This window comes from Gopherus evgoodei, chromosome 4 (assembly GCF_007399415.2).
Source record: "Gopherus evgoodei ecotype Sinaloan lineage chromosome 4, rGopEvg1_v1.p, whole genome shotgun sequence".
Taxonomy (NCBI): Eukaryota; Metazoa; Chordata; order Testudines; family Testudinidae; genus Gopherus; species Gopherus evgoodei.
Window position 1 is genome coordinate 12,186,496 of NC_044325.1, and position 25,748 is coordinate 12,212,243.

The 25,748-nt window shown below is 49.8% G+C and overlaps 1 protein-coding gene and 1 long non-coding RNA gene across 5 annotated transcripts in view; one reads left to right on the forward strand and one right to left on the reverse strand.

The window, feature by feature from the left end:
* Positions 1–2,677: 2,677 nt before the first annotated feature.
* On the reverse strand, positions 2,678–16,449 carry OTX2 (orthodenticle homeobox 2). 4 transcript variants are annotated; one of them, XM_030562998.1, is made up of 5 exons: positions 16,370–16,449; positions 11,828–11,913; positions 7,501–7,719; positions 6,868–7,019; positions 2,678–4,856 (listed from the first exon to the last, which is right to left on the reverse strand). In XM_030562998.1, the coding sequence occupies exons 3-5, from the start codon at positions 7,595–7,597 to the stop codon at positions 4,236–4,238; spliced, it is 870 nt and encodes a 289-aa protein (XP_030418858.1). In that variant the 5' UTR covers positions 7,598–7,719; positions 11,828–11,913; positions 16,370–16,449; the 3' UTR covers positions 2,678–4,235. The 4 variants fall into 4 exon arrangements, with proteins under 4 accessions (XP_030418858.1, XP_030418859.1, XP_030418856.1 ...); XM_030562999.1 differs by lacking the exon at positions 16,370–16,449 and adding an exon at positions 15,292–15,372; XM_030562996.1 differs by lacking the exon at positions 16,370–16,449 and adding an exon at positions 12,030–12,121.
* LOC115651748 overlaps positions 14,656–25,748 on the forward strand; it is a 140,077-nt gene continuing 128,984 nt past the window's right edge. Inside the window, exon 1 of the long non-coding RNA XR_004000423.1 lies at positions 14,656–15,003. This is a non-coding gene — a long non-coding RNA (uncharacterized LOC115651748). The remainder of the gene's footprint in view (positions 15,004–25,748) is intronic.

The window sequence follows — 25,748 nt, forward strand, 5'->3', positions numbered from 1 at the left end:
GGGGAGGAGGATGGGGCCCACAACTCTTTCCAAATGCCCATCAGTAACACAATCACAGTCTCTGCAAGCCCCCCATACAACCCCCACCCCACCCCCATTCGCCCCTCCTTGAGTCTTCGGGGTGGCGCCTGCCTTTTGGCGCAGGTTTGGGGTTCGGAGGCAGCTGTTTGGTGGGGAGCCTGCCCGGCCCAGAACCAGGCCGCACCAAGGGAGTTTTCCCCATTCATCGGGCTTCAAATTCCTTATCTTGTCAGGGAACCAAAAACTTTGGGGAGCTGAGTCAGAAAGAGCAACGCTGCTTTTGGGGGAGCTGCAAGCGGTTTTATTTTCCAGCCCAGACGGGGATGCTCGTGCGTCTTCTCAGAAGGACACAGACAAGCGGGCTACAGGGCTACAGCCATGAGTAAATAACACCGACTTTTCTAAATAACTGTCCCCCCACGTAGCCTTGGAAACTGACAATGCGCCTCCGCAGTTGGGAGGGGGGCTGTCGTCTTTTGTTTCAAATAAAAACAAACGATATTAAGCCACTGGAGGGGGCACAGATTGGAGAGGGGGCCAAGGGCTAATGCAGAGGGGTGGTGAAGATGAAGGAAAAGCCTTTGTGAATGTGGAAACTTCAAATCAACAGACATTGCTGGGAACTGCCCCGAGAAAAGCCCTTTCAGACGGACTGAAAGTGCAATTGCTCGCGGAGTTTGCAGCTCTGACTGTCGCCCTGTGGAGAGAATCGTCCTATATAATGAGTGAAGGTGCAGCAGAGCCATTGGAGTGAAATGCAGGAGGTCGATTTTTAAAAAAGACCCGTCCTGTCCTCTCAGGTTTTAACATTTTCCATTCCAAATCACAGAGCTTACATTTCCTCTCAGAAAAAAACATCTTCCTGGATACCTGAACCTCAAACCTCACCCTTTGGTTTAGATTCGGTTCACTACGTCCAATTATTTTGTTCCGAATTTCCTTTCCAAAATGCAGTCTGCAGGAAACGAATCGAACTTGAATGTCGATCGGCAAAAGCAGTTAAAATGTGTTTTGAATTTTTTTTCCTTTCTTTTCCCCTCAACGCCTCGAGTTTGCAGTTTGCCAGTACAGAATCAAACGACTTTTCACCTAAACCTGCTTTAAAACAGAATGAATAAGTAGGCGGAGTTGTTTAAATTGGGAGCTATCCCTAAACAAAATGAAAGCCCTGAAACTGCTTAGCTTTTCTGCTTAGGAAAAACGATCGCTAAATTATTTTATCAATTGAAAACTGGGGGTTGCTACCAAAATAAAAAAAAATAACAAGAAAAGAAAAAAGTGTTGTCCATGGGGAAAGCAAAACACGGTAAAGAAACGGCGTTCTTTTAAAAAAATCTCGTTTGAGAGCCTTATACTTCCCTGCAAGGAAAATCATTTTCAGATAATATTTCCCTTAAATCCGTTTTTGCCATTGCTGGTTTAAACCAGATCAATGGAGAGAAACTTGAAGCATTTACCGTATTTACACGGTTAGCGAGGAGGAACGAGTCTACAACCATTTCTGTATTTTCCTACAAGGGACATGGACTTACTGATAGATTGTCTTTAAAGTGGTCTGCTTTTTAGTCTGATACACTTGTTGGGGAAACACTATAAGGATTATTAAGCACTAGTTCTCCCTGAACTTCATTTCAATTGATAACCATTCATTCTTTCTCTATGGATTGCAAAACAGAAAAATAGCAAAAACCGGAATGAAAACTTCCATTCATTTGATGCTGACTGATTTGCTGAATATTTGCTTGTTTATTGTGAAAGGATAAGCTTGCCTTCCCGTTCTAGGGCACACTGACAGAGAAATAAATACATGAATCAGAAGTGAGTCATTTTACATGCATAAAATCTGTATAATTTATACCATCAAGTTAGACTGGGAGGAGGGGGAAGGCTGATGAAATGTAAGAGATTAGGTGAAGCAACAGGATAATATATGGAGAATTCCCAGAGAAGACTCTCTTTTCTTAACTATGATAAACGAGAATCAAGTGCAAATATCATCAGGTCCTGTAAATCTGTCGATCAAGAGACTTCTGAGGGGTTTCCTTCAACAGACTTTTTTGAAAAGCCCCCAAACTGTTTTATTAGAAATATTTGAGCACAGGCTTCACCCAATCTGAGAAAACACATAACAGGCTAAGCTTTGAAGTAGATGCATAATAAAAATATGAAACTGACTCGGCTTCCATTTGTTGAACCGTGGCTACCAAACAGAATATCATTTTAAATCCAGCTATGTTTGTGGCTAGCGTTGGGCCTCTGCAAGTACCCTTTTTTTTTAAAGGGACCAGTTTTCCCCAGCAGTTTCAAGAAAGAAGCAAAACTGACCAGGGCTCTTTGTACTCAGCTTTGGAAATTATAGCTCTAAAATTTTTCCCAAACTCCTTTGTTCAGATATCACTTCTGCCTCAATTGCTCTCAGGTTCCCTCCCCTGTTTACCTCAGAAAGTTCATAGTAGCAGGAGAAATAGCCCTTTAACCCAACAGGCCATTTCTCGCTCCCTCTCTGCATTTCCCCCCTAGGAATATGGGCCCTGCTTACAAAACCCTTTTCCACTCTCTGAAAATAGCCGATTTTTTTTTAATTTTAGCTGAGCCAATCTTGACGTGGCCCACTGAACATTTTTAACACAAAATCAGCCCTTGTATTTTCTACTTGTACCAAAGGAAAAAAACATCAGCCTGTGGGGGACTTAAACGCAGAGAGATTTTCCACTCCATGCGTTTGATGAAGTGGGTTTTAGCCCAGGAAAGCTTATGCCCAAAAAATGTGTTAGTCTCCAAAGGTGCCACAAGGACTCCTCGTTGTTTCTGCTGCTACAGACTAACCGGGCTACCACCCTGAAACCAGAGCAAAGAGGCACTCTCTGTTCTGTATAGCAGAGTAATATTTGCATTTCCCTTGTAACCCCTAGCCCCTTTATTTCTGAAGTCCTTTGAAGTATGATGTCTTCAGGTACTTTCCCACTTTCCCTAACTCACCTTGTACAATTAAAATGGAAGACAACCATAAATTGTGCTAGAACCATTTTAATATAATTGTACATATCTGCCAAATCCAGGGGGGGGGAAAGGTTTATGCATATATATCTTTTTTCTCAATGAACATCTGCAAGCATAAACGACAATGAATTTCTCCGTGTAAATTCTTCCGGGTCAGAGCAATTGACCAAGGTCCTGTTTTATTTCTACTGCCGGCTTGGCCAGCAGTAAGTTACTACAGATGAGTTTAGTATCCTCGCGTGGTTTTCTTCTTTCGCTTTCATTCAGAGACAGTTTGTTGTAAAAAGTTTCAGTACAGTTCACCTGTGGTGAAAGGCGATCAGTTTAGTTATTTGTTGTTGTTTAAAAAAAAAATAGATGATACTAGGTAAGTCAGTTGCTCTGAATTTCACTTGTAATTATAACCTATTTAAATCACAGCAGAACCCCTGCTGGGGAGGAGTTCACAGCTGCATACAATACAGGAGATCACAGTTTTGAAGTCTAGCACAGATTAAAAACCACAGATGTACCATTTATATAACACACACACTGATTGTCTCTTAAAAACTACATATTGACTCCTTATGAACATGTCTTCTTCTTCTTCTTCTTTAAATAAAATAGTGCAGCTAGGACAATCAGTCACACAACCCACACAAGCCTGAACCAAGGTCTGTCATTGCCAACTAGCAAGTCGGGCATGAAACAGTTGAATGAGCTTGAGAGAGAGAAAGAGACGCTGTCCATTCCAAAGATTTTTAACCAAGGGTTGGCTAGCACGCTGGAAACCTCTGCGCGAAGGATCTTTCCACACACACACACAAAAGAAAGGAGAAGAAAAATAAACGCAATCAAACCTAGACTTTCTTTTTAAAACTGGCCCATAGGTGGAATGATCTGCCATTCCTTTCAAACAAAGAAACCCAACAGTTGGCTAAAACTATAAAGAACACAGGTAGGTCTGTCTGCTTCTGCTCAGTAGATGATCTGTCCTTTTAAGGCCTGCTTCCTTCATTTCTTCTTTCTTCCTTTCCAGAGCTTTTGGGCAGGAGGTGAATCTAGGTATGATCACACCAACTGTCTCTTTTTTTATTATTCTTTTTTTTTTTTCGTTTTTTTTCTCTTTAATTTAACCAAGACCTGACTAAAACTGGAATGTTCAGCCCAGCATGTTTAATATTATTTATTTATTATGAATATTCATTCTTAGCACAAAGGGGTCCTACAGGCCTTCACAAAACCTGGAACTTCCACGAGGATGTCTGGTCTTTATAATCCAAGCAGTCAGCATTGAAGTTTAGCTTCCAGGAGGCGGTTTGGTCCTTATAATCCAAGCAATCGGTGGTTGAGTTAAAGCCCAAGCTCGATGCTCCATAACCCTGGGTGGAGAGGGAAGCTGGGGACTGGTTGAGGTGGCTGGTGACTGCATTGGTGCCCATAGGGCTGAGTGTGGCCCCTGGTCCAGGAAGCTGGTGGTGCATCGGGGTCAAATAAGATCCACAGTCCATCCCCCCGAAGTAAGAGGTTGAGCCAGCGTATCCTTGGCTGTAGCCTGAAGCCTGGGTGTAGGTCATGGGGTAGGACCGCTGCATGCAAGAAGAGGATGTGGACAGGGGGTCTGAGAGGGGAGAGATGGAAGCTGGGCTCCAGATGGACACCGGGGCACTGCTGCTGGAAATGGCTGGCACGGAGGTGCTGGAGGGGGGTGTGAACTGCCCGTTGGTGCCGCTCTCCGAACTTACTTCGCGGGCCGGGGAGCTCTTCTTCTTGGCCGGCCTGACTTTGCTCTGGCCCCCGTTCTGCTGCTGCTGCTGCTGCTGGCGGCACTTGGCCCGGCGGTTTTTGAACCACACCTGGGAGAGGAGGCGAGAGAGAAGCCGCGGGTTAGTGGCGCTAATCACCCTGGCCAGGGGGTTATTCCAGCGGCGGCTGGGCTGAAAGGGGTCCCAAGCTCTGGGATCTGGCGGCAGAAGAAGTAGAAATGAGCAAATCAAGCCGTTTAATAAGAGCTGGGGGACGGGGGAATAACCCTCTCAATCTGCTCCGCCTGCCAGGCTTGGGCCCCCCAGGGCCGCCAGTTAACTGGAAACAAAGGAGCCTTACACTGGGTCCAAACAGGGAGACAAAGGTGGGGAGGCGTGTTCGCAGGGGCGCTGCGTGTCCCAGAGGCAGGCGGCGCATTCTCCGCTCCCGGGATTCCGCCCGCGGCCCAGCTGCCCGGCCCCCCGGTGGCGCGGCAGTGACATGCAAAGCAGGGGTTTGATTTGGGGATTATTCGCGCCGCGGGGAACCGGGGGCTGCTGCCCCCTGAGCCCACCAATCCACCGCCACTCGTGCCCTCTCGCCTCGGCCCTTCGCGCTAAGGGAGGCGCGGCCAGGCCCCCAGGCACAGCTCGCTGCCAGTTAGGGGCTTGGCCCTGTTGTGCGGACAGTTTACTGGGAGAGGGGAGAAGACGAAGGAGAAACGGGGCCTTTAACACGGTAGCGCTGCTGGTTTTGCAGATGGCACCTTCGCTGTCGCTAGTTGCTTGTGTTGCCCGAATAGACTTGACTGCACCGGGGGTTGCAGTCCCAAGATCAGTTGTTGGCTATTTAAGGATGTGTTGCCCTTTACTGCAATGGGGCTTTTGGCCCTATAGGTGCCCTGGGACCAGTGACACGGAGATGGCAGCTTAGACCCTTTCACTCAGGTTTAGGTCCCAAGCCTGCAGCGGATCGCTCCTGGACCGGTGGAGTCAGTGGCAAAACAGGAGCAGTGGGAGTGGGACCCTGGTTAAGTTTCAAACACCTGGCTCTGCTGCGCTCCAATAAAAACCCTAAAACCAAGATGGGGAGCGGGAGGGAGACACCAGAAGACTGGGCTAATGAAACACCCTGAAAGTGGTTTGCACCAAACAAACGGTCGGAGCTCAGTCCTTAATCAGGATTTGTGCCTGAGTAAGGACGACAAGACTAGATCCCCCTCCCCCAGTCTCTTCCCTAACCATCGCTCCAGTCCCCCAATGGGTGTGAGCCCCAGCTTTCTGCTGCCCCTTGGCTCAGTTGGAAACACCGCTACAGTCCACCCCCCCACTGTAGCCTTCATCCACTGACGTCAAAACACCTCTGGCTTTGAATGGGTGCAGGAGGGGTCCCTTGTCTGGAGTCTAATGGCCTCCCAGACACTTGCTCTCCAATTAGTTGGCGGGGCAGGCGGAGGAAAGACCTTGCAGCTGTCCCCCTTGCCTGTGGAGTCTCTGTAGCCTCCGTCAGTGGCTCTGGGAGCTGTTTCCAAGCGGCAGAGAGGCCCAGGGAGCAGAAGCTGGGCCGGAGTTTGAGTCTGTTTGTGACACCGCTCAGGAAGGGCGAAAAGGGGGAAATCAGACTCCCCGCTAAAGCCACTGACCTGCGCTTGGCGGGAGTACGCCCCGGCCGGGTTTCCTCCCCGAGCTTCCAATGCACGTTCCCTGGGGCCTGCCCTGGTTCTCATCGCAGTTCAGTGGGAGCAAGGATCGGGTCCCTTCAGCAGCTCCCAGGGGAGCAGGGGTTGGCTGGGCCTCTAGGGCGTTTGTCCCCGAGCTGCCCCAGCTTTACAGACAGCGGCAAAGGAACTGAACTCTCCCAGCCCAGCGACGGCTCCTGGCCAGAAAACCTGCCTCTGGCAATTGTGATCCATGGGGCGGGCTGCGGGGGAGAGTCGGCTTTGGATTCCAGGGGATGGAGGGCTGGGGCTGGGGCAGGCTGGGTGGGGGTGGGAGGCAGGACGGCCGGGGGGGGGGGGCGCTACCGGGAGGAAGGCGGCTGCTGATGGAGGGTGTCTTGGGGAGCCAGGTCCGGGAAACTCCCAGCGCTGCGGGTACCTGGCCAGGGGGGATGGGTCCCTACCTGCACCCTGGACTCGGGCAGGTTGATTTTCAGAGCTACTTCCTCGCGCATGAAGATGTCCGGGTAGCGGGTCTTGGCGAACAGCGCTTCCAGCACGTCCAGCTGCGCCCGGGTGAAGGTGGTGCGCTCCCGCCGCTGCTTCCGAGGGGTCGCTGCGAAGAGCAGCCAGAGGCCCTTAGTGGCATTCAGCAGCAGCCCCTCAGCCCAGCCGGGCACCGCGCAGACCCCTCCCAGCAATACCCCGCGCAGCGCCCCCGGGGACAGCACCCCCCCCCCCCGGCGGCAGCAGCGCCCCGAGCCCCTCAAGGCAGGGACCCCCGCCCAGCCCCAAGCACCAGCTGGGAAAGTTAACGCGACGGGGGAAGGCGCAGGGGCGCATTTCCCAGGGACGGAGCCAGAGCGCCCTGCGCCCCTGCCTCAAGCTACCCACCTCCCCCTTCCCAGCCCTCTCCGGGCAGGAGGCAGGGAGTTCTCGGCTGCCCTGACCCGGGCCCAGAGCCTCAGGCTGGGGCCATGGAGTGTACCCACGGCCGGGGGCCGAGGCGAGCCCTGCTCTCCAGGGGCCTGAGGCAGTCCCCAGCGCAGCGGAGTCCTTTATTCTCTCGGCAGCAGAGGCCGGGGCACGCCGCTTACCCGGGTATCCCACGGAAGGATGGAGCAAATCCATGCCCGAGGTTGTCAGACTCAGCCCGTTGACTGCGTAAGGTGGTTGCTTGAGATAAGACATCATGCTAAAGTTGTGCTGGGAGGGGGGTTGGCCCAAAATCCGGGGAAGGGGGAAAGGCCCGGAAGGTCGCGATTCCCTCGGGCGCAGAGATTCGGGGTCCCGGCGGGCTGGCTGAAATCAGGTGGCTACAAAGTGAAATTAAAAACACGGAGGGGTTGGTTAACCGAGCTGTCTGGAGTCGATCTTTTATCTCCGCTGGTTTCTTTGAGTGTGACTCTCCACAGGCAATCCCTCGGCTCTGAGACACCGAGCCCCCCCGGCTGCAGTTTGGACCGGAGGATACCGACTAGATAAACGCATTTTAAAAAAAAAGTGACACCTCGTCCAGTAATTACAACCCGCCTCGCAGGAGCCCCCGCCCTCCTCCAATGCCTTCAAATGCATACATTGTATTGCTACCTCGGGCATCTGCATAGGATTCGTCGGCTGGCACTAGCTAATTGTCTCAAACAAAACTTGATTGGGGCCATTTGCAGACACAAAGACCTCCCTGGCTAAATAAATAATGCTGATAACAAAGCCCATTGGCGAGAAACAAAGAAACAATTCAAGAAACCCATCTCTCCCTCGGTCTGGTGCAGGGCTTTTTAATTACCCCACATTCAACTGCTACGAACCCCAAAATGCTGGTGCATTTAAGATCTGAGATGCTACCTGGGAAAGAGGCAAACTTTTCTGTCCCACCACCATCATTCCACGTTTGAAGTGATTTCTGTCAGCCATTTTTCACCTAATTAGTACTTCGGGTAATTAGATTTAGAGGTAAGTAAGAGATTTATTAGGCTTTCAGAAACTCTTGCTTATGGCGCTAACGCTAAACAAACAAGCATTTAACTTGCAAACAGAAACCATCACCTGGCTAAACTTGCTTCCAAATTGCCCCTGGTAGTAAAAGAGTAACATTGACCATCAGCAGCATTTTCTTTCCGTTGCAAGACTGTTTACAGGAAGCTGCACGTTGCCATGCAATCCACTCTTGCATTTGGCCTCTATGCAGCTTCGTGGGCTTAAGAAACAGAGAGGTGATGCTAGAAGCAGGATCAGCCTTTAACTTGCCAGCCACAAATTGCCTTTGGGTGTTGTGTCCCTAGCCCTTCTGATACCTTTTTGGAATGGCAGCCGCCTTCCCCCCAAAAACTATTTACTTTTTCACCCTGCTTCGGGATTCCAAAGTGTGACATTAACACATCCTGACAGATTAAACCAGCCGCATTTCTTTAATAAAAGCTTGCCCTGCTCTTGGACAGGGCTAAGGACTTTGCAACTTTGAGAAAGCTTCATTTTTTCCCTCAAAATGGCGGACAAGGGGTAAGGGATTTCCAAGTGTACTAGTCTCTAGAAGATTTGGATAGTGATATTTAGCCTGGCTAGCTTCCCGCACAACCAGCTATTTTAATGAACTCCTTAATAGGGGAGTTAATTTATTTTTCGCGTAACAAAAACATGTCTCCTTTAATTCAAAGTTAATGCACAACAAACAAAAAGTGAACGGTTGAGACATTTCAGGTTCCCCCCCCCCCCAATATTCAAAGGTAGCTATTTCATTAAATAAATACATCTCAGGCAAGTTATAAACAAAGCCATCTGCCTCTATTTCAATTCCTGTGTTACTGCAAACCCCAGGCTAAGGAAGGTTTTTAATTAGTATTTTACTTTTTTTTTAACTTTCCTGAATTGCATGAATTAATTAATACATTCAGATACTTCTTATTGTATTTCTTCTTGAACCTAATTATAAATAATTTGCAAATCCTTCTTCTATTAGGGAGAAAAATAGGATAAGAAGGTATTTGTTTTCAAAAGTATATGTCACACACACACACAAATATGCACACACAATATTCATGTCTAATGCACACACATTGTTCATTCACGCATCTGCTTCACAAAAATCCTTATGAAAGAATTTAAGTTTAAATTTTTAAAATTCTCAGAACAAAAAAAAATTCCCTCTTATTTGTATTGTTTTGATGTTTGCCCACATGCAACTTTTAGAGGGGCCATCCCCAGGCCCAGTTTCCTACTGAAATAGGATTAAAAGCTTCCATCATCGGTGTCAAACTTTTTTCAAGTGAATTCGTTTTAGCCTTTGTGGGAGAGATTTTCTATCTTTTTTTTTTTTTAAGTGCAGGAAAAACTGCATCACTTTGAAAGTGGAGGGATACACCATAACCCCGAGGCTCTTACAAAACACACTTGCCTGCAAACCCGGAAATACAATGAAAACTTTGGTTTACGTCCTACCTGCTCAGTAGCGAAGCCCTTTGCAGACGGGTTGGCTGATCTGACCTGCTTCGTAGCAGGCTAGCAGTTTTATATCTAACGGCTATTTTGCGCAATCTGTCACCTTTTTCTCTCTCCCAAAGATCCAATCCACCAGTTGCTCTGCCCTCGCTCAATAATAATTACCCCGTCCAAGAATTAATTATAATAAATGTTTTCTTGATAAACTAACGAGATAATCCGAGTGGCACACGGTCCGTAATTACGGGCCGCCAGCCCCAGCTCTGCAGATCATGTGCGCTGATTAATTTTCTGCCTGATGGCAATGAAACAAAACGTATATAGACTGACACACTGTTTATCAAAACAAGAAGCCCGGTGTTTGGCCTTTTAAGAACTGCAGGGAAAGTTTTAGGCCTCGGGGAATCCACTAGGCTTTGGCTGAACTTGAGGGGATCATTTAAAGAATGAAAACCGAGAGAACCCCCTTTTTGGCGCGTAGTCACTTTTTGGTTTTTAATATTTTTTTTTGTGACAATCTCTCTCCCTCCCTTTTAACAGGAAGGAAACTTTTTTGTATTCCAAAGTTAGCAGTGGGTTAAGAAGGCTGATCAAATTGTGCTCTTCATTCGACCTGACCAGGATAGCTAAAATCATCCCAAATCCTCAAAATTCTCCTTAAAAAAATAAAATAAGTTTAAAAAATCCAGCCCTTCATTGCTATATAATAAAGCCACAGGCAAGGTTAAAACCAGAGATCAACCCAGGAACTGACTGACCAACCGTATTATATTAACCCCCACCCCCCCCCCAAAAAAAATCCTGCCAGGCTCAGGCTTTTTAAAAACATTTGATTTGATTTGCACCTTAAGGTCGCCATGAATGTACACACACGTCGACCCAAATGCCTGACGAAGGAAGAGATTATCACTGGGGAGAGACTTGCGCTGGGCGTCTCTTCTTCCACTACAGGGGAAGAAGTTTAAAGCGATGTATGTATATTAGCTCCAGTTTAGCGAATAAAAGTGCTTTCGAAGAAGGAAAGTGTCTGCCACCTAAACACGCCAGAGTCTTGTGTATAAAGCAAACGGCTCCTCTTAAAGCACCTTCCCAAGGAAGCTGCGAACCATTCGTCTCCCTTTTAGAAATCGATCCAATTCCTGCCATTCATTTAAACAGCAGATAGAAGCAACTTGCTATTTATTTATTCTCCCCACCCCAAGATGCTTTAAAGAGTCGCCCCCCCATCCACTTTTTTTTTTAATCTAACCCCTTTTCTTGTTGCCTCGAGTCCTTTCTGGTCAAAGCCATGTTTGCAAAATGACTTTTCCATCGATCGGGAGTCTTAGGCGGAAATCTGTTTGTCAATAACCGCCGAGGCGAGGGGATTTAATTCCAATTATTATTTTTTTTTATTTTAAAAGTCTATGTGCCGCCAGAGAGCTGCTCGAGTCAAGAGGATCAGGCCAATAACCACAACAATAAGGGTTGTTTGGTTTCCCTCCCACCCCATGGAAAAGCTCGATCTGGTGGAGGAGAGTCCCACAGACAAGAGCATCAAGGAAGGGAAGGGGGAAAGTCGAGGGGCTGTATCTACCCGCCTCCTCCATTAGCTGATCTGGTCCCTGCATTTTCATTCATAGGAAAGACTCGACCTTTCGGGGAAAGGAAAATGAATTCAATTGGGGCGAGCCAGTTTCTAAACACGCTCCTCTCCCCGACCCCCCCGGGCAGCGAAAAGATGACCGGGCTAAATCAAAACAACAATGGGACACGTTTCCTTCCCAAAATGCTATCTAAGGAGAGTCGTGATGCTTTGGGTGACCGCCCGGTGCAAAGAGAAATCCGCCCTCACCCGTTCCCCCCAAAAGCAAGCCGGCATTTTATTGTCAACTCTCCGGATACAGCAGCTCAGGTTTACAGGCGAGATCCGGAGGGTACAGCAGAGTCACATCTACATGCGCCGAAAAAACCCAATTCTTTAAAAAAAGCAAAACCCTTTTCACTTACCTTGAAGCGTCCAGGGAGGCGTGTGCCCGGGGCAGGGCAAAAAACGGAGCAAATGATCCTGGCCCAATTCAAACCCAAGAGTTCGCCTACAAAAGAAATCACAAAGCAGTGGGTTAGCATTCTTGCATTCGGGCTCCACCTGGCCCAAGAAGTCAACGAAAAAGGGGCGAGAGAGGGGACGGGGTGTGGATTCGATACCTACAAAATCGGCCCTCGCAGGATCTGGCCAAGAGATTTGCTTTTTAATAACGGTGGTGAGTGAGTTGGAGCTGAGGTCTCTACCTCTCTCAGGGAGATTTGCTGAGAAAGCGCCGCTCTGGCAACTTTTTGACGCAAACTCTCCAACCAATGGCAGGCAGAGAATGATTGACACATCTAAGCCAGGGGGGAAATAATAAAAACACACAACAGGGGGAGGAAAACAGGCCACTGCTGCACCGGGGGGACAATCAGGCAACAAATAACAGCGACCAAAAATGACCCCAGAATATACATAAAAGAAACGATGCTCGCTTTAAAAATATACATCCCGGGCTGGGGCATATGAACTGATTGTACAATTAACCTGATGGACAGCAAAGATCAGGTTACTCTATTGCTGGGGAGAGGAGGAAGATATAACACATACACACACAACACATTCACACACACACACAACACACGAGCGCGCACACACACACACAGAGAAATGAGAATATTAAAATATAAGAGTAAACGTTATGAGAAAGGGGGAAAAATGGGTAAATACAGAGGGATACAAAGCACAAGCTGCCAAGAATCTCTTGGATGAAAAGCAAACCGCCTGTCCAAGAAGAAGACGCAGCGGTCTCAAAGAAAGTGAAACTGAGCCAGAGAAAGCGCCTGCACAAACTATTTCAGGGGGCTATCTCCCCCGCTCCACCTGCCTTACCAGACACACCAATGTTTAGCGATCTGAGCTAGGACAGGGGCAGACAGAAAACGGGCTCCCACTGCCCCTCCGCTAGATTTCCAGTTTAGGATCCAATGGATTGCTGCAAGAATAAATCATCCAGGGGGCATGGGATAGCCAGCGCAAAGGAGCCCTCAGCCACCCCGGGGTGTGTGTAGCATATAGATCTGACCTATGCAGTCAGATTGGGGGACTGGGGAGAGCTGGGATGAATTTACTGTCCCTGTAGGACATGCAAATATTTTAATACAACTAAGGGGCATGCGGCAGGGGAGCGGGGTGTTTGTAGTACGGTTCCTAGCGGCGAACGAAATCCGGAGAAATTCCGAAATGTCAGGGATCTCCTGGCAGCAGCCGGTTGCAGCGACTTCAAGTCCAATCGGACGGCGATCGCTGCCTAACTTTTCCCCCACAGCGCGGAGAGCAGCCAAATTCACACGTTTAAACCAGGCTTTTTAAAAACCTCGCGGCCATCAAGGGACAGCAAGCAACCGAGAAAGCGGCGCCCCTTCCTCTCCCGGCACCAGGGGGGAAATAACATAAACCCAGCTCGAGCCTTTGAATGGGGCGACCTGCGGTAATGAAGTTGGAGGAATTAATGCGTCTCTTTGCGGCGCTTTCTTAGGTGGTATGTGGGGAATCGGACGTGGTGTCCTTGGGACGGACAACAATTCACGAATTATTTCACTGCAGCCGAGTCAGCAATTTGCAGCACAGCTTCTGGAGCTTTTTTTTTTTTTTTTGGGGGGGGGGGGGTTTTAAAGAAAACAAAAACCAAAGTAAAATAACAACAATCGCCCGCCCCTGTCCTTTGCTCTGCTTTTCTCCCCCTTCCAGGGCTGCTTTCCTGGAAGTTCTGCGGACTGGGACGCAGCCCAGGGAACCCGGAACTGAAGTTGCAGCTCCTTGCTGGGGACCCAGCAGTGTCCAATTCCCTGCTTGCCCCTGAGAATTAAAGCATAGATCCACCACCCCTCTTTTCAGGAGCCCTGACACATTTATCTTTTGGGGGGGGGTGAGTCCTGGTTCTTTGTAACGTCTCCCCCCAGTTACTAGCTGCAGATCTGTGCATACAATACTTAACTCTGAAATGGTGTAAATATCCCGGGGTAGGAACCGCCACCCCACCCCTCAAAATTTCATTTAGCAGAGCAGCAATAATAAATATAGAAAATCAACCCCCCCCTCCACACACACACACGCACATTCGTCCCCACACTATTTCATAACCTTGGAAGAAATCTAAAGATAATTCTTTCCCGTGTATCCTGGGGCAGAAGGAATTTTTTTTTCTGGGTCGAAATCAAGTTTTAAAAGGGGGGAGGGCAGGAAAAGGGTAATGGGGTACGTAAGTGGGGGTGAAGTGGGGAGGCCTTGGAGATTCAGTTAAATGAAACACGACGCCCCAGAAACTAGTTGAAAGCTAGGATAGAAGATCTGGAACTACGTTACATTCCAAGCCCCAGGGCTTGTAGTAAATATCCAACCTAGCAAAAGCTCCTGAAACTGACCATGCTTAGATCTTGTGGGGCAGAGTGGAGGAGTGAGCTCCCATTCCCGTAGCCAGGGGACTGCACGAGGCGAGCTCTCAGCCTTTCCTGTGCCCTCTAGTCTAATAACTTTGGAATAAACGCGCGGCCAATAAAAGTGGCAGAAATGGACGGTGTTACTTAAATAAACAAGGGTCTCTTTAAAATTCTCATCCACTTCAGATGTCTAAAGTAAGATTGTGATGATTTTGTCACGGTTTGGTAAATTTACCCCTTTAAGAGGCTTTCATAAATCCCAGAACACACCTTCAGCCAGATTTGAATATAGATTTAGGTTTTAAAACCCAGAAGCCGGGAACACCGCTTTATCAAAGAGAATTTCCCTTTAGCTTAGCAATGTGCTGGAATGGCTCTTGCAAAGATTGGATCTAGAAGGGGGAAACCTTCTTTCTGGAGGAATTCTGCACCGACTTTGCAGCAGCTCCTGGCTTCAGTTTTCCTGCAGCTAACGGGAAAGTTGCAAAACCTGGTTCCCCATCTCTAAGAACTTGCGGTTTCATTTTTTTTTTAACTTTCCAATCTGTTCTTTTCAATCTGGAAACCATTTCAGATCAGGGGCCGCCCCAGAACCCCAGGCTAGCTCGGGATAAATTGATAGTCAGTGGACGCTGCGTGTTGAACGATAAGAACTTTTGTCCTCTGAGAACCAAAAATCTACTTCTGGGATGAAAAGCGCCCTCACTTCTGAAGTTTCAGTAAGTTCTTCGACTTCCAATACCAATTGCGTTATATGGCCATGCATTTCCTCTATCTCTTTGCATAGATGTATCAGCCATTCTCTCTTTTTCGCTCTCTACGTATTTATTTCTGATTTCTTTGGCATTATTTTGCAAATCCTACTCAGTTGTCTGTTTTGCAAGCGTTTATTGCTATTTGTATTTGTTTCCCCGCCGGCGGATAGCGCTGAACTGCTCGGTTTGTGTCTGATGACAAAAAGCAAGCGTTTATTATCGGAGACTTAAGCAAGCCCCCTTAAAACGCACCGATTTATGATTTGCCACCTCTCTATCGCTGGTCGGATCCGGGGAGGAATGCATGCCACTCGCTTCGCTTCTCCCTCAGCGGATTTGTGTCTAGCTAAAATATTCCGCACTTCCTTCGCAGCTTATCTGCAATTCAGCTGCGGGTTCCAACACTTCTCCTGACCCTGCTAAAAAAACTTATTTTTCTGAGGGGAGGGAGAAGGACGCGATTTAAACAGCCATTCACAAACACCAAGAGGTACTTTTCAAAAATGTTACCAGTCCCTGCCATGGTCAAAAGAGCTCCCTTTTCATTTGGTCTCAGAGCTCCAGACACTCCTTTGGGTTTAGTTTTATTAGTTTCCATCCCAACTCGATTAAATTAACTTTCATAATTTGTATGGGGGGGAGGGGAGGAGATGGGGGAAGAAACCTGGCAATCTGGAAGCTGCCAGTTTTACTGCCATCTATTTCCTAAACACGATGCAGTGAGCGGGAGGGAGAGAAGAGGGAACTACGCCCGAGGAAGGACTGAACACGAACCCTTGCCCAAGCCAGAAAAGTCTCCCTGAAATCAAGAAATAAATTCTCAGCGCGAATGTGAACGTCACAAAAAGAAGATCTTGTGTGTTCCCGGAGAGAGCTGGCTGGGGGTTGTGCTGGATGAGTGTCTTTGGGCCAAGAGGCGAAAAGAGAGATGGGTGTGGGTCAGGTGCGGGCTAGTGTGGAAATGTTCTGTGCATCTCCGGGGGACCCGTGGGAGCCGGCGGGTGAGGTGTGTATGTGTGTGTGTGTTTGTTCACTTGCGTTAACTATCAGTTCCCGTCATTTTCCTCCCCTAGCCTGAGCTGCCTGGATGAGCAGCTCTGTGTAGCAACCAGGGTCCAGCTTGCAGTCCTGAGATTAAAATCACGAGTATCTGGCGGGCAGGCAAACTTCAGAGCCGGCTTGGAGGGGAGGGAAACCAGGGGTTGTAAGAAAGAAGCAAATAAACCCTCAGCGAAGCTTGAAACGAGTCTTTCCTTCCTAGCCTTTCACAGCCTTTATTCCCCGCACATGGGAAAACAAAACAAAACAAAACAACTTTGTTTAGCGAGACCTGCGAAGAACTTTTCCATTCCTATGGTTTCCTTTGGACGTTTCATCAGAGCCCATCAGTTGCAGCCATCTATATAAGAATCGATATAAAGTAAATCCGTGGAGCTGGAATAAGGTTTTAATCGAAAATCTTCTTTGCCATTCTCTGCAGATCTTCTTTAGCCCCTGGCTGGTGGAGAAACAAATGTTCATTTACACACACACACACCCCGCCCCCGTCCCCGCAAACACACAAAATGCAGAAAACTTGCAAAAGATCAGAAACCAACTGTTGTTACCCTGTGACTAAGAAATGAACCCTCGTGTTATCTCCTTTCTGTCCCTCATTTCCATCTATCGCTTGATGGGTTTCGTACATTCATCTCTGAGCAGACCCTTGACAAATATATCCCTAGTTTTAAATGGCGCGTTGGAAATATGATTTTACCTGCAAAAGAAAGGGGCGGATTTGTATGTGTTGTTAGCAGGGTCAGGAAATCTAGTAAACGAAATCCTGTAATTTGCCAAAGATTCAGGAAGGACCATCCCACTTTTTAAACCCGGTCTGTGTTTGTTTGGGTTAAATGATGTACAATTTAACTCACTTCTTTCAGTTCAGGAAATATTTATTTTCAAAAACCAGTCTTTAGTCCTCCCAAAATAGCGCTGGGTATTCTGCTCCGAGGGGACAGGGGGAAAGCAGCGTTTTAAACAGCCCACCAGCTTCATGTTCTGTTTTTTGAAATTCCTTGTCAGTCCGGTCCGGCTCCCCTGCCTGATTAAAGGGTGAGATTTGTCCCCCAAAAGCTGCATATTATCTCCAAGGGCAAGTCCATTTAGAAGCCTCCGCCTCGGGTTTAATGGAAGCGAACTGGCCCGAGTTAAAAGTTTACCCGCGTAATTGCAACTATGGTTGGTTTAATCACTATTTCCCATCTGATAAGTGCGTTTTAAAGAATGGACTCGGCTTTTTAAATTTTTTTTTAATCTGAAGGAAGCGAGCCTGCCTGGCCAAATTTGAACCCCAAGCTGGCGTCTTAGCGGTATAAAATTTCAATTTATTTAAAAGCCTGGCACATTTAGTTTAGGCAGCTTTCCCCCCTCCCCCCACCCCCCGGGTTGTACTTTCTCCGTAATCATGTCTAATGAAAAAGTGGGATTTCCCCATTATTTAGAGAGAAAAAACAGTGAAAATATAATGCATCTTCATTAGGAAAATTGACTGCTGTGCTCGAGACAGTTCTTAATTGAGAAGGGAACCTGTTTTACTGGTGTGGGCGAGGAGAAGATTACACACTTTGTCCAAACACAAAGACAATTAACAACGAGGAGCAGGCTGCTGCCATTAACTCTAATGTAGCTGCATCAATGTCAGAGGAAGTGCCGGTACCTGAGACGTACCGTGAAATGCAGCCCCGGTCCACTCGCCGGGTGTTAATTTCACCCTGTAACAGGGGGTGAGGCCACGTTACTTTGGGTCCAGTGATCAACTGATAAAGAGCAGAAACGAGGCCCTGATGCCACCGATTTCGGGCTGGTTTTTTAATGGCCGGAGAAAGCAGCCAGTTGGACACATCCAACTCGTCTCCTGGCGCATTTTTAAGGGGGCTTTAATTGAGGGACCTGCCTCCCTCCGGCCAGAACAATGCAGAGCGGGGTTAGCGTTTCATCGGCCGGTCGCAAACGAATCTGCGTCCCAAAGCCCCAGATAAATCGTTTCTCCCGTCCCTGGCTAAAGATGATCTTTCGTCTAATCTAAACCACGCCGGAGTTTAATGCATTTGTTTGGGTTATTTATTTTTTTTTTAAAATCAGCTTTCATTCCAGAGTTTTGCGGAAAGCTACATTAATGCAGATCGTAGGGTTTGTTTGTTTGTTTTGTTTTCCCAAACCCAGCTTTTCTTTTCGGGTGACTCCAGTGCGAAATGTCTGGCTAGAGAGAGATTGAAAGATACACCGGGAGGAGCTGGCTTCCCCTAAATGAAACAAAGTCCAGATCAATACCGCTCCAAGCCCCTCTGTTGGCAGCGAAGCTGATTTATGAATTAAAAAATAAAAGACATAAGCTAGCAGGTGTCAGTTCCCCTCCCCCACGACACACCCGCCGAGGTACCACAACCACACTTCTTAGGGCTGAATTTCGAGCGTCTCTCCTACATTTTAACTATTTCCTTCCCGCCACGGCCCCTCCTCACTGAAGCCGATCTGCGCAGAAGTTTTCTGTGGGTCTCAGTCACGGGCAAGACAAAAGCTGGGGTGGGGGTGGAGGGGGAGACACAGCCTGTCTCTGGCTATGGAAACCGATTTCATGTCACTGCTGCTACGCTCCTCAGTTGTGCCCGCTTCTTTGCCAACGGCACCGAGCGGAGTGAGGTTTAAACAGTGTATCTGGCCCACGGGCCCGTGATCACGTCCAGCCCGGCTCCGCACCACCCGTGCCCCGCCCCGGTGCCCCCTGAGCTCGGGGCAATGGGGGTGACTGGTAAGATAAGGGCAAAGCTTTACCCCGAGAGTTTTGTAGCCCATGATCCAGTCCCGTCTCCCCAATGGCCGTGGCCCCTCCCCACCTGCAAGTATTATCGCAGGCGGGTCCTTTAACCCGACGGGGGGGTCACCCCTGACCTTTCTCCCTTCTGCCCCCCCCCCGCCTCTCCATTGCAGGGGCTGCTGGTGGCGATCACTGGCTGCAAAGCTGGGGAAGGAGGTTTCCAACGGGCCTGTTGGATGATCTACATGTCTCCCCCCCACCCCTCCCTTGCCGCAATCAATCGCTCGCTCTAATTTGCAGGGGATTGAGGAGAGGGAAGAGAGGAGGGGCTGGGACATGGGCCAGGATTGCAGCTCCCCGAATAGGATTCACCCCCCAAAATAACCCTGGGAGCTTTAGCCCCCGCGCTCACCGGCTTTGGGGGGGCTCCCCCTACGGGGCTGGTTGTAGAGGGGGGGCCCGGCTCTGCCAGCCCCTAGGCGCAGGGCTCTGGGCCAGGACCCCGAGACCCGGCCCACGCTGCTGGCAGCTCCCGGCTCTTCCCCGGCCTCACTCCAGCTTCCCTGGAGCTGTTCTGCTCCCCCGGACCTGTGCCCAGCCTGCGGGCAACCAGCTGCAGTCTCAGCCCGCCTGGCGAGCCCCCGCCGGGGACAGCTGCCAGGCCGGCTCCAGCCCGGGTCCGCTGGCTGCTTGGCCCGAGGAGAGAGGGGAAGGGACCAGCCAGCGCCTGGACAGCTCCCGCCCTCAGACAGAGATACCGGCAGTCCCGCCAGCTCCTGTCCTCGGACAGACAGACACAGACTGCCCCGCCAGCTCCTGTCCTCGGACAGACAGACAGACACAGACTGCCCCGCCAGCTCCTGTCCTCGGACAGACAGACAGACACAGACTGCCCCGCCAGCTCCTGTCCTCGGACAGACAGACAGACACAGACTGCCCCGCCAGCTCCTGTCCGAGGACAGACAGACAGACAGACAGACAGACACAGACTGCCCCGCCAGCTCCTGTCCTCGGACAGACAGACAGACACAGACTGCCCCGCCAGCTCCTGTCCGAGGACAGACAGACAGACAGACAGACACAGACTGCCCCGCCAGCTACTGTCCGAGGACAGACAGACAGACACAGACTGCCCCGCCAGCTCCTGTCCTCGGACAGACAGACAGACACAGAGTGCCCCGCCAGCTCCTGTCCTCGGACAGACAGACAGACAGACACAGAGTGCCCCGCCAGCTCCTGTCCTCGGACAGACAGACAGACAGACAGACAGACAGACAGACAGACACAGACTGCCCCGCCAGCTCCTGTCCTCGGACAGACAGACAGACAGACACAGACTGCCCCGCCAGCTCCTGTCCTCGGACAGACAGACAGACACAGACTGCCCCGCCAGCTCCTGTCCTCGGACAGACAGACAGACAGACACAGACTGCCCCGCCAGCTCCTGTCCTCGGACAGACAGACAGACACAGACTGCCCCGCCAGCTCCTGTCCGAGGACAGACAGACAGACAGACAGACACAGACTGCCCCGCCAGCTCCTGTCCTCGGACAGACAGACAGACACAGACTGCCCCGCCAGCTCCTGTCCGAGGACAGACAGACAGACAGACACAGACTGCCCCGCCAGCTCCTGTCCTCGGACAGACAGACAGACAGACACAGACTGCCCCGCCAGCTCCTGTCCTCGGACAGACAGACAGACAGACACAGACTGCCCCGCCAGCTCCTGTCCTCGGACAGACAGACAGACACAGAGTGCCCCGCCAGCTCCTGTCCTCGGACAGACAGACAGACAGACACAGACTGCCCCGCCAGCTCCTGTCCTCGGACAGACAGACAGACAGACAGACACAGAGTGCCCCGCCAGCTCCTGTCCTCAGACAGACAGACACAGACTGCCCCGCCAGCTCCTGTCCTCGGACAGACAGACAGACAGACACAGAGTGCCCCGCCAGCTCCTGTCCTCGGACAGACAGACAGACAGACAGACAGACAGACACAGACTGCCCCGCCAGCTCCTGTCCTCGGACAGACAGACAGACAGACACAGAGTGCCCCGCCAGCTCCTGTCCTCGGACAGACAGACAGACACAGACTGCCCCGCCAGCTCCTGTCCTCGGACAGACAGACAGACAGACACAGACTGCCCCGCCAGCTCCTGTCCTCGGACAGACAGACAGACACAGACTGCCCCGCCAGCTCCTGTCCTCGGACAGACAGACAGACAGACACAGACTGCCCCGCCAGCTCCTGTCCTCGGACAGACAGACAGACAGACAGACAGACAGACACAGACTGCCCCGCCAGCTACTGTCCTCGGACAGACAGACAGACAGACACAGACTGCCCCGCCAGCTCCTGTCCTCGGACAGACAGACAGACACAGACTGTCCCGCCAGCTCCTGTCCTCGGACAGACAGACAGACAGACAGACACAGACTGCCCCGCCAGCTCCTGTCCTCGGACAGACAGACAGACACAGACTGTCCCGCCAGCTCCTGTCCTCGGACAGACAGACAGACAGACAGACAGACAGACACAGACTGCCCCGCCAGCTCCTGTCCTCGGACAGACAGACAGACAGACAGACAGACACAGACTGCCCCGCCAGCTACTGTCCTCGGACAGACAGACAGACACAGACTGTCCCGCCAGCTCCTGTCCTCGGACAGACAGACAGACACAGACTGTCCCGCCAGCTCCTGTCCTCGGACAGACAGACAGACACAGACTGCCCCGCCAGCTCCTGTCCTCGGACAGACAGACAGACAGACAGACAGACACAGACTGCCCCGCCAGCTCCTGTCCTCGGACAGACAGACAGACACAGACTGCCCCGCCAGCTCCTGTCCTCGGACAGACAGACAGACACAGAGTGTCCCGCCAGCTCCTGTCCTCAGACAGACAGACAGACAGACACAGAGTGTCCCGCCAGCTCCTGTCCTCGGACAGACAGACAGACACAGAGTGTCCTGCCAGCTCCTGTCCTCAGACAGACAGACAGACACAGAGTGCCCCGCCAGCTCCTGTCCTCGGACAGACAGACAGACAGACACAGAGTGCCCCGCCAGCTCCTGTCCTCGGACAGACAGACAGACACAGACAGCCCCGCCAGCTCCTGTCCTTGGACAGACAGACAGACACAGACTGCCCCGCCAGCTCCTGTCCTCGGACAGACAGACAGACAGACACAGACTGCCCCGCCAGCTCCCGCCCTCAGACAGAGATACTGACAGCCCCGCCAGCTCCTGTCCAAGGACAGACAGACAGACAGACAGACACAGACTGCCCCGCCAGCTCCTGTCCTCGGACAGACAGACAGACACAGACTGCCCCGCCAGCTCCTGTCCTCGGACAGACAGACACATTCTGCCCCGCCAGCTCCTGTCCTCGGACAGACAGACAGACAGACACAGACTGCCCCGCCAGCTCCTGTCCTCAGACAGACAGACAGACACAGACTGCCCCGCCAGCTCCTGTCCTCGGACAGACAGACAGACAGACTGCCCCGCAAGCTCCTGTCCTTGGACAGACAGACAGACAGACACAGACTGCCCCGCCAGCTCCTGTCCTCGGACAGACAGACGGACACAGACTGCCCCGCCAGCTCCTGTCCTCGGACAGACAGACAGACACAGACTGCCCCGCCAGCTCCTGTCCTCAGACAAGACAGACAGACACAGACTGCCCCGCCAGCTCCTGTCCTCGGACAGACAGACAGACACAGAGTGCCCCCCGCCCCAGCTCCTGGCTTCAGACAGACACAGAGTGCCCCACCAGCTCCTCTCCTCAGACAGCAGCCACAGACTGCCCCACCAGTTCCTGTTCTCAGACGGACACAGAGTGCTCCACCAGCTCCTGTCCTCAGACAGAGCCCAGCCAGCTGCCATCCTCAGACAGACACGTACGTGCCCAGCTAGCTCCCACCAGTTCTCAGATAGGCAGGGAAGTTCCTTCCACACAGGGAACCATGTCCCACCATTTCTCTTCCAGAGACAGACAGGGATGTGACCCTCTAATGCTCTTTCCCAGATAGACAGAAGAGTGTTCCCTGCCCTCCAATGGACAGACAGAAGAAAATAGGGTCGAACCTGGGTGCGCCTTGAGGTGCTCACACAATAAGAATGTTAAATAGTGATTACAAAGTGCCAGCTGGTTCTCTGCCCCAGATGGACAGACAGACAAGCTCTGGCCTGTTGGCTTGCAGGTTTTTCCTCCCTCTTCACTCTCCTGCAGCAGCATATTCCTACCCAAAGCACCTTGTTTCCTTCAGATCCCTTTCTCTGCCTATCACTGGCACACTCCTCGTTCCCCAGCTGATCTGCCCTGTGATCAATGCCTGTGGAAGTCAAGTATGGGAGAGTGTAACTCCCTGCTACAGCCTGAGGGACAACTTCTCCTCCTCTCCCTCATCTCAGCTTGGGGGAGTGCTGCTCCCCCTCTTCCTTGGCTGGTGAGGTGAGGCTTTACCACCAGGTAGCACAATTTGAAGTGGGAGCCATTGTGCAGTTGAAGAGTTTCTGGGGTGTCCAGCTCTCTGCCAGTAGGGCGAGAGAGATCTTTGCTAGGAGTCCCCTGTCTATGGGCTCTTCTCTAAAGGAGGGTCTGGATTTCATGAAAAATCACTATCTTCTGAAATGTCCTGACACCTAAAATTGCAGGAAATTGCACCAGGCATTTCAAACTTTCTCTGGAAGGTTCCTTGCATTTCTACTGTTAGCTGGTTTTATATCAAGAGCCTAGGATGAATTTCAGCATTATCAATAGACACTGGGAAGAAGCTTGTCTTGTTCCCATTTTCTTTTCTTGGCTGTGTCCTGTCACCACAAGACAATGAAGTCCCCACATAAGGTGGAGGGCATAGTCCGACCTGTTTTAACGACTACCACTCACTCCTGGCTCTATTGCTTGGTGCAAGACAGAACCCTCTGAAAAGATTTCTCCTTCCAGAGCGGAAATATAATTGTCCTTATGTAGCAGAAAATTCCAAACACCTCTGTTCCTCTAACACTTCGTTGTGACCATTTCTTGGTGCCCGCGGCCAAGATTTTCTAAAGTGATTAGTGATTTTGGCTGCCTCTGGTGATGGGCACCCCACCTGAGATGATGTAAAGGGGCCTGAAGTCCAGAAATTGCAGAGAACCCAACTTCTGAAATTCAGGCTCCCTTTAAGGTTTCTCAATCTGAGCATCCAAAAGCCGGTTCCCAATATCACTAGTCACTTTTGACAACCTTGGCCATATGCGACTGTCCCCATATAGCTTTTCAGTGTCCCAGGCTGAGTGCATAGGGCAGAACAATAATATATCCTCTGGGATTCTCAATTCTGGCTTCTCACAATGTCTCAACTTGCCTATGTCATGCAGCTTTCCCTATTACTGCTTTAGAGAAAGAAGAAATGTGAAATGTAATATGCCCTGACACCATCTCAGTCAGTACCATCACTTTGATAAAACACATAGGAAAGCAGAAACTGTGGTCCTTTGTAAGATCCATGCATTTAACCTCAACATAACTGTCCATGATAGAGCAGTCGAGCTCATGACCTAGCCTCTGTTCTTTGATTTATACACACCTGAGCTTGGGGTTTGGGCTTCGATAAGGTTTCCATATCTGCACTTTTACTGCATGCCACCATTACATACAATATGCACATACTATATCTGTGTCTATGTTTCTGCATCTGCTATGAGCAAACCAGAATTCATTTCCTGGTCATTTCTTTACTGCACACAATACTGACTTTCACAGAGAGGGTACTCACAATGTTTTACTGTAACAGCAGGGTTCAAACAGTTTATTCAACATATTCATTGTCAAGAAATGCAAAATATTGACTAGATGCAAAGCCCCCACTGCTATATCCTAGTTAGGATGGTTACAATCACAAAATAAACGTTGCCCAGCAATACAACATGTCCAGTATGTGTTACACTGCAACACATTTTATATAAACAATTTCCATTCTGTTGTGCCCCCTCACACTTGCTGGGAAATAGTTCAATAAAAAGAAGACTGTTTAAACTTCTATATGTAACTCCTATCATTAGGTTAATTATTATATGAAGATTATTGCTCATGAAGAAAATGGAGAGTATTATCCATACCGTTAGCCATACATTGCCCTGCCTTTATTATTTATGGGAGTCTTTCAGTTTGAGATGTACAAATGAATAGTGATAAAACACAAAGCTACTTAACATTCAAAAAAAATGTGCATTGCATTATGAGCTCACAAACAAGCCCATTTTCTGGAAAAGGTGTGCAATTTTTTCTTAGCAAGATGGGCAATATCCCAATGAAAATGGGCTTGGTTTGGAGCAGAAATATTTCTGAGCAAAACTAGCCTCATTTATCTCAAGAAAAGACTGCGTTCACCCTGAAACAAGATCATTGCCAAGTTTGCATGTTTCTGAGGCTAATATGCCTCGTTTCAAATGCTGCCAAAAGCGAGGAGGTGCAAAAGCCTGCACAAAAGGAAATGGCAAATGCATGAATGCAAAATTCTGAATGATGACATTTTCACACATCTCTACACTCAAGGTAGAAAAGGGACCTTATAAAAGTGAAGTTAAGGACTGCTCTGCTTTGGAAGGAGACTAAGCCAGAATCAAAATATCTGGCAGTGATTTGGTAATAGGGCGTGGGCTTCATTATGGGTGAGTGAGCTACCTATCTAGTTATTTCTCTGGCCTGCATCCCTGTAGTATCTTACATGTCACAAATGCTAATGAATGAATCCTCACAGTACTCCTGTGATCTAGGGATGCATTATCCCCATTTTAGAAATGAAGAGTAGAGGTGTTGTTCAGGGTCACACAGGAAGCCTGTGGGTTAGCCAGGAATTGAATCCAGACCTCCTGACACCCAGTCCACTGCCTTAAACACAAGACCCTCCTTCCTCCAGGCTC

Coding starts and splice junctions, on each gene's coding strand:
- OTX2 (XM_030562998.1), bottom strand. CDS start 7,597: ATGATGTCTTATCTCAAGCAACCACCTTACGCAGTCAACGGGCTGAGT. Junction 7,020..7,500: donor TCCTTCCGTGGGATACCCGG/GTAAGCGGCGTG, acceptor TGCTCTTCGCAG/CGACCCCTCGGAAGCAGCGG. Junction 4,857..6,867: donor TGCCCGAGTCCAGGGTGCAG/GTAGGGACCCAT, acceptor CTCCTCTCCCAG/GTGTGGTTCAAAAACCGCCG.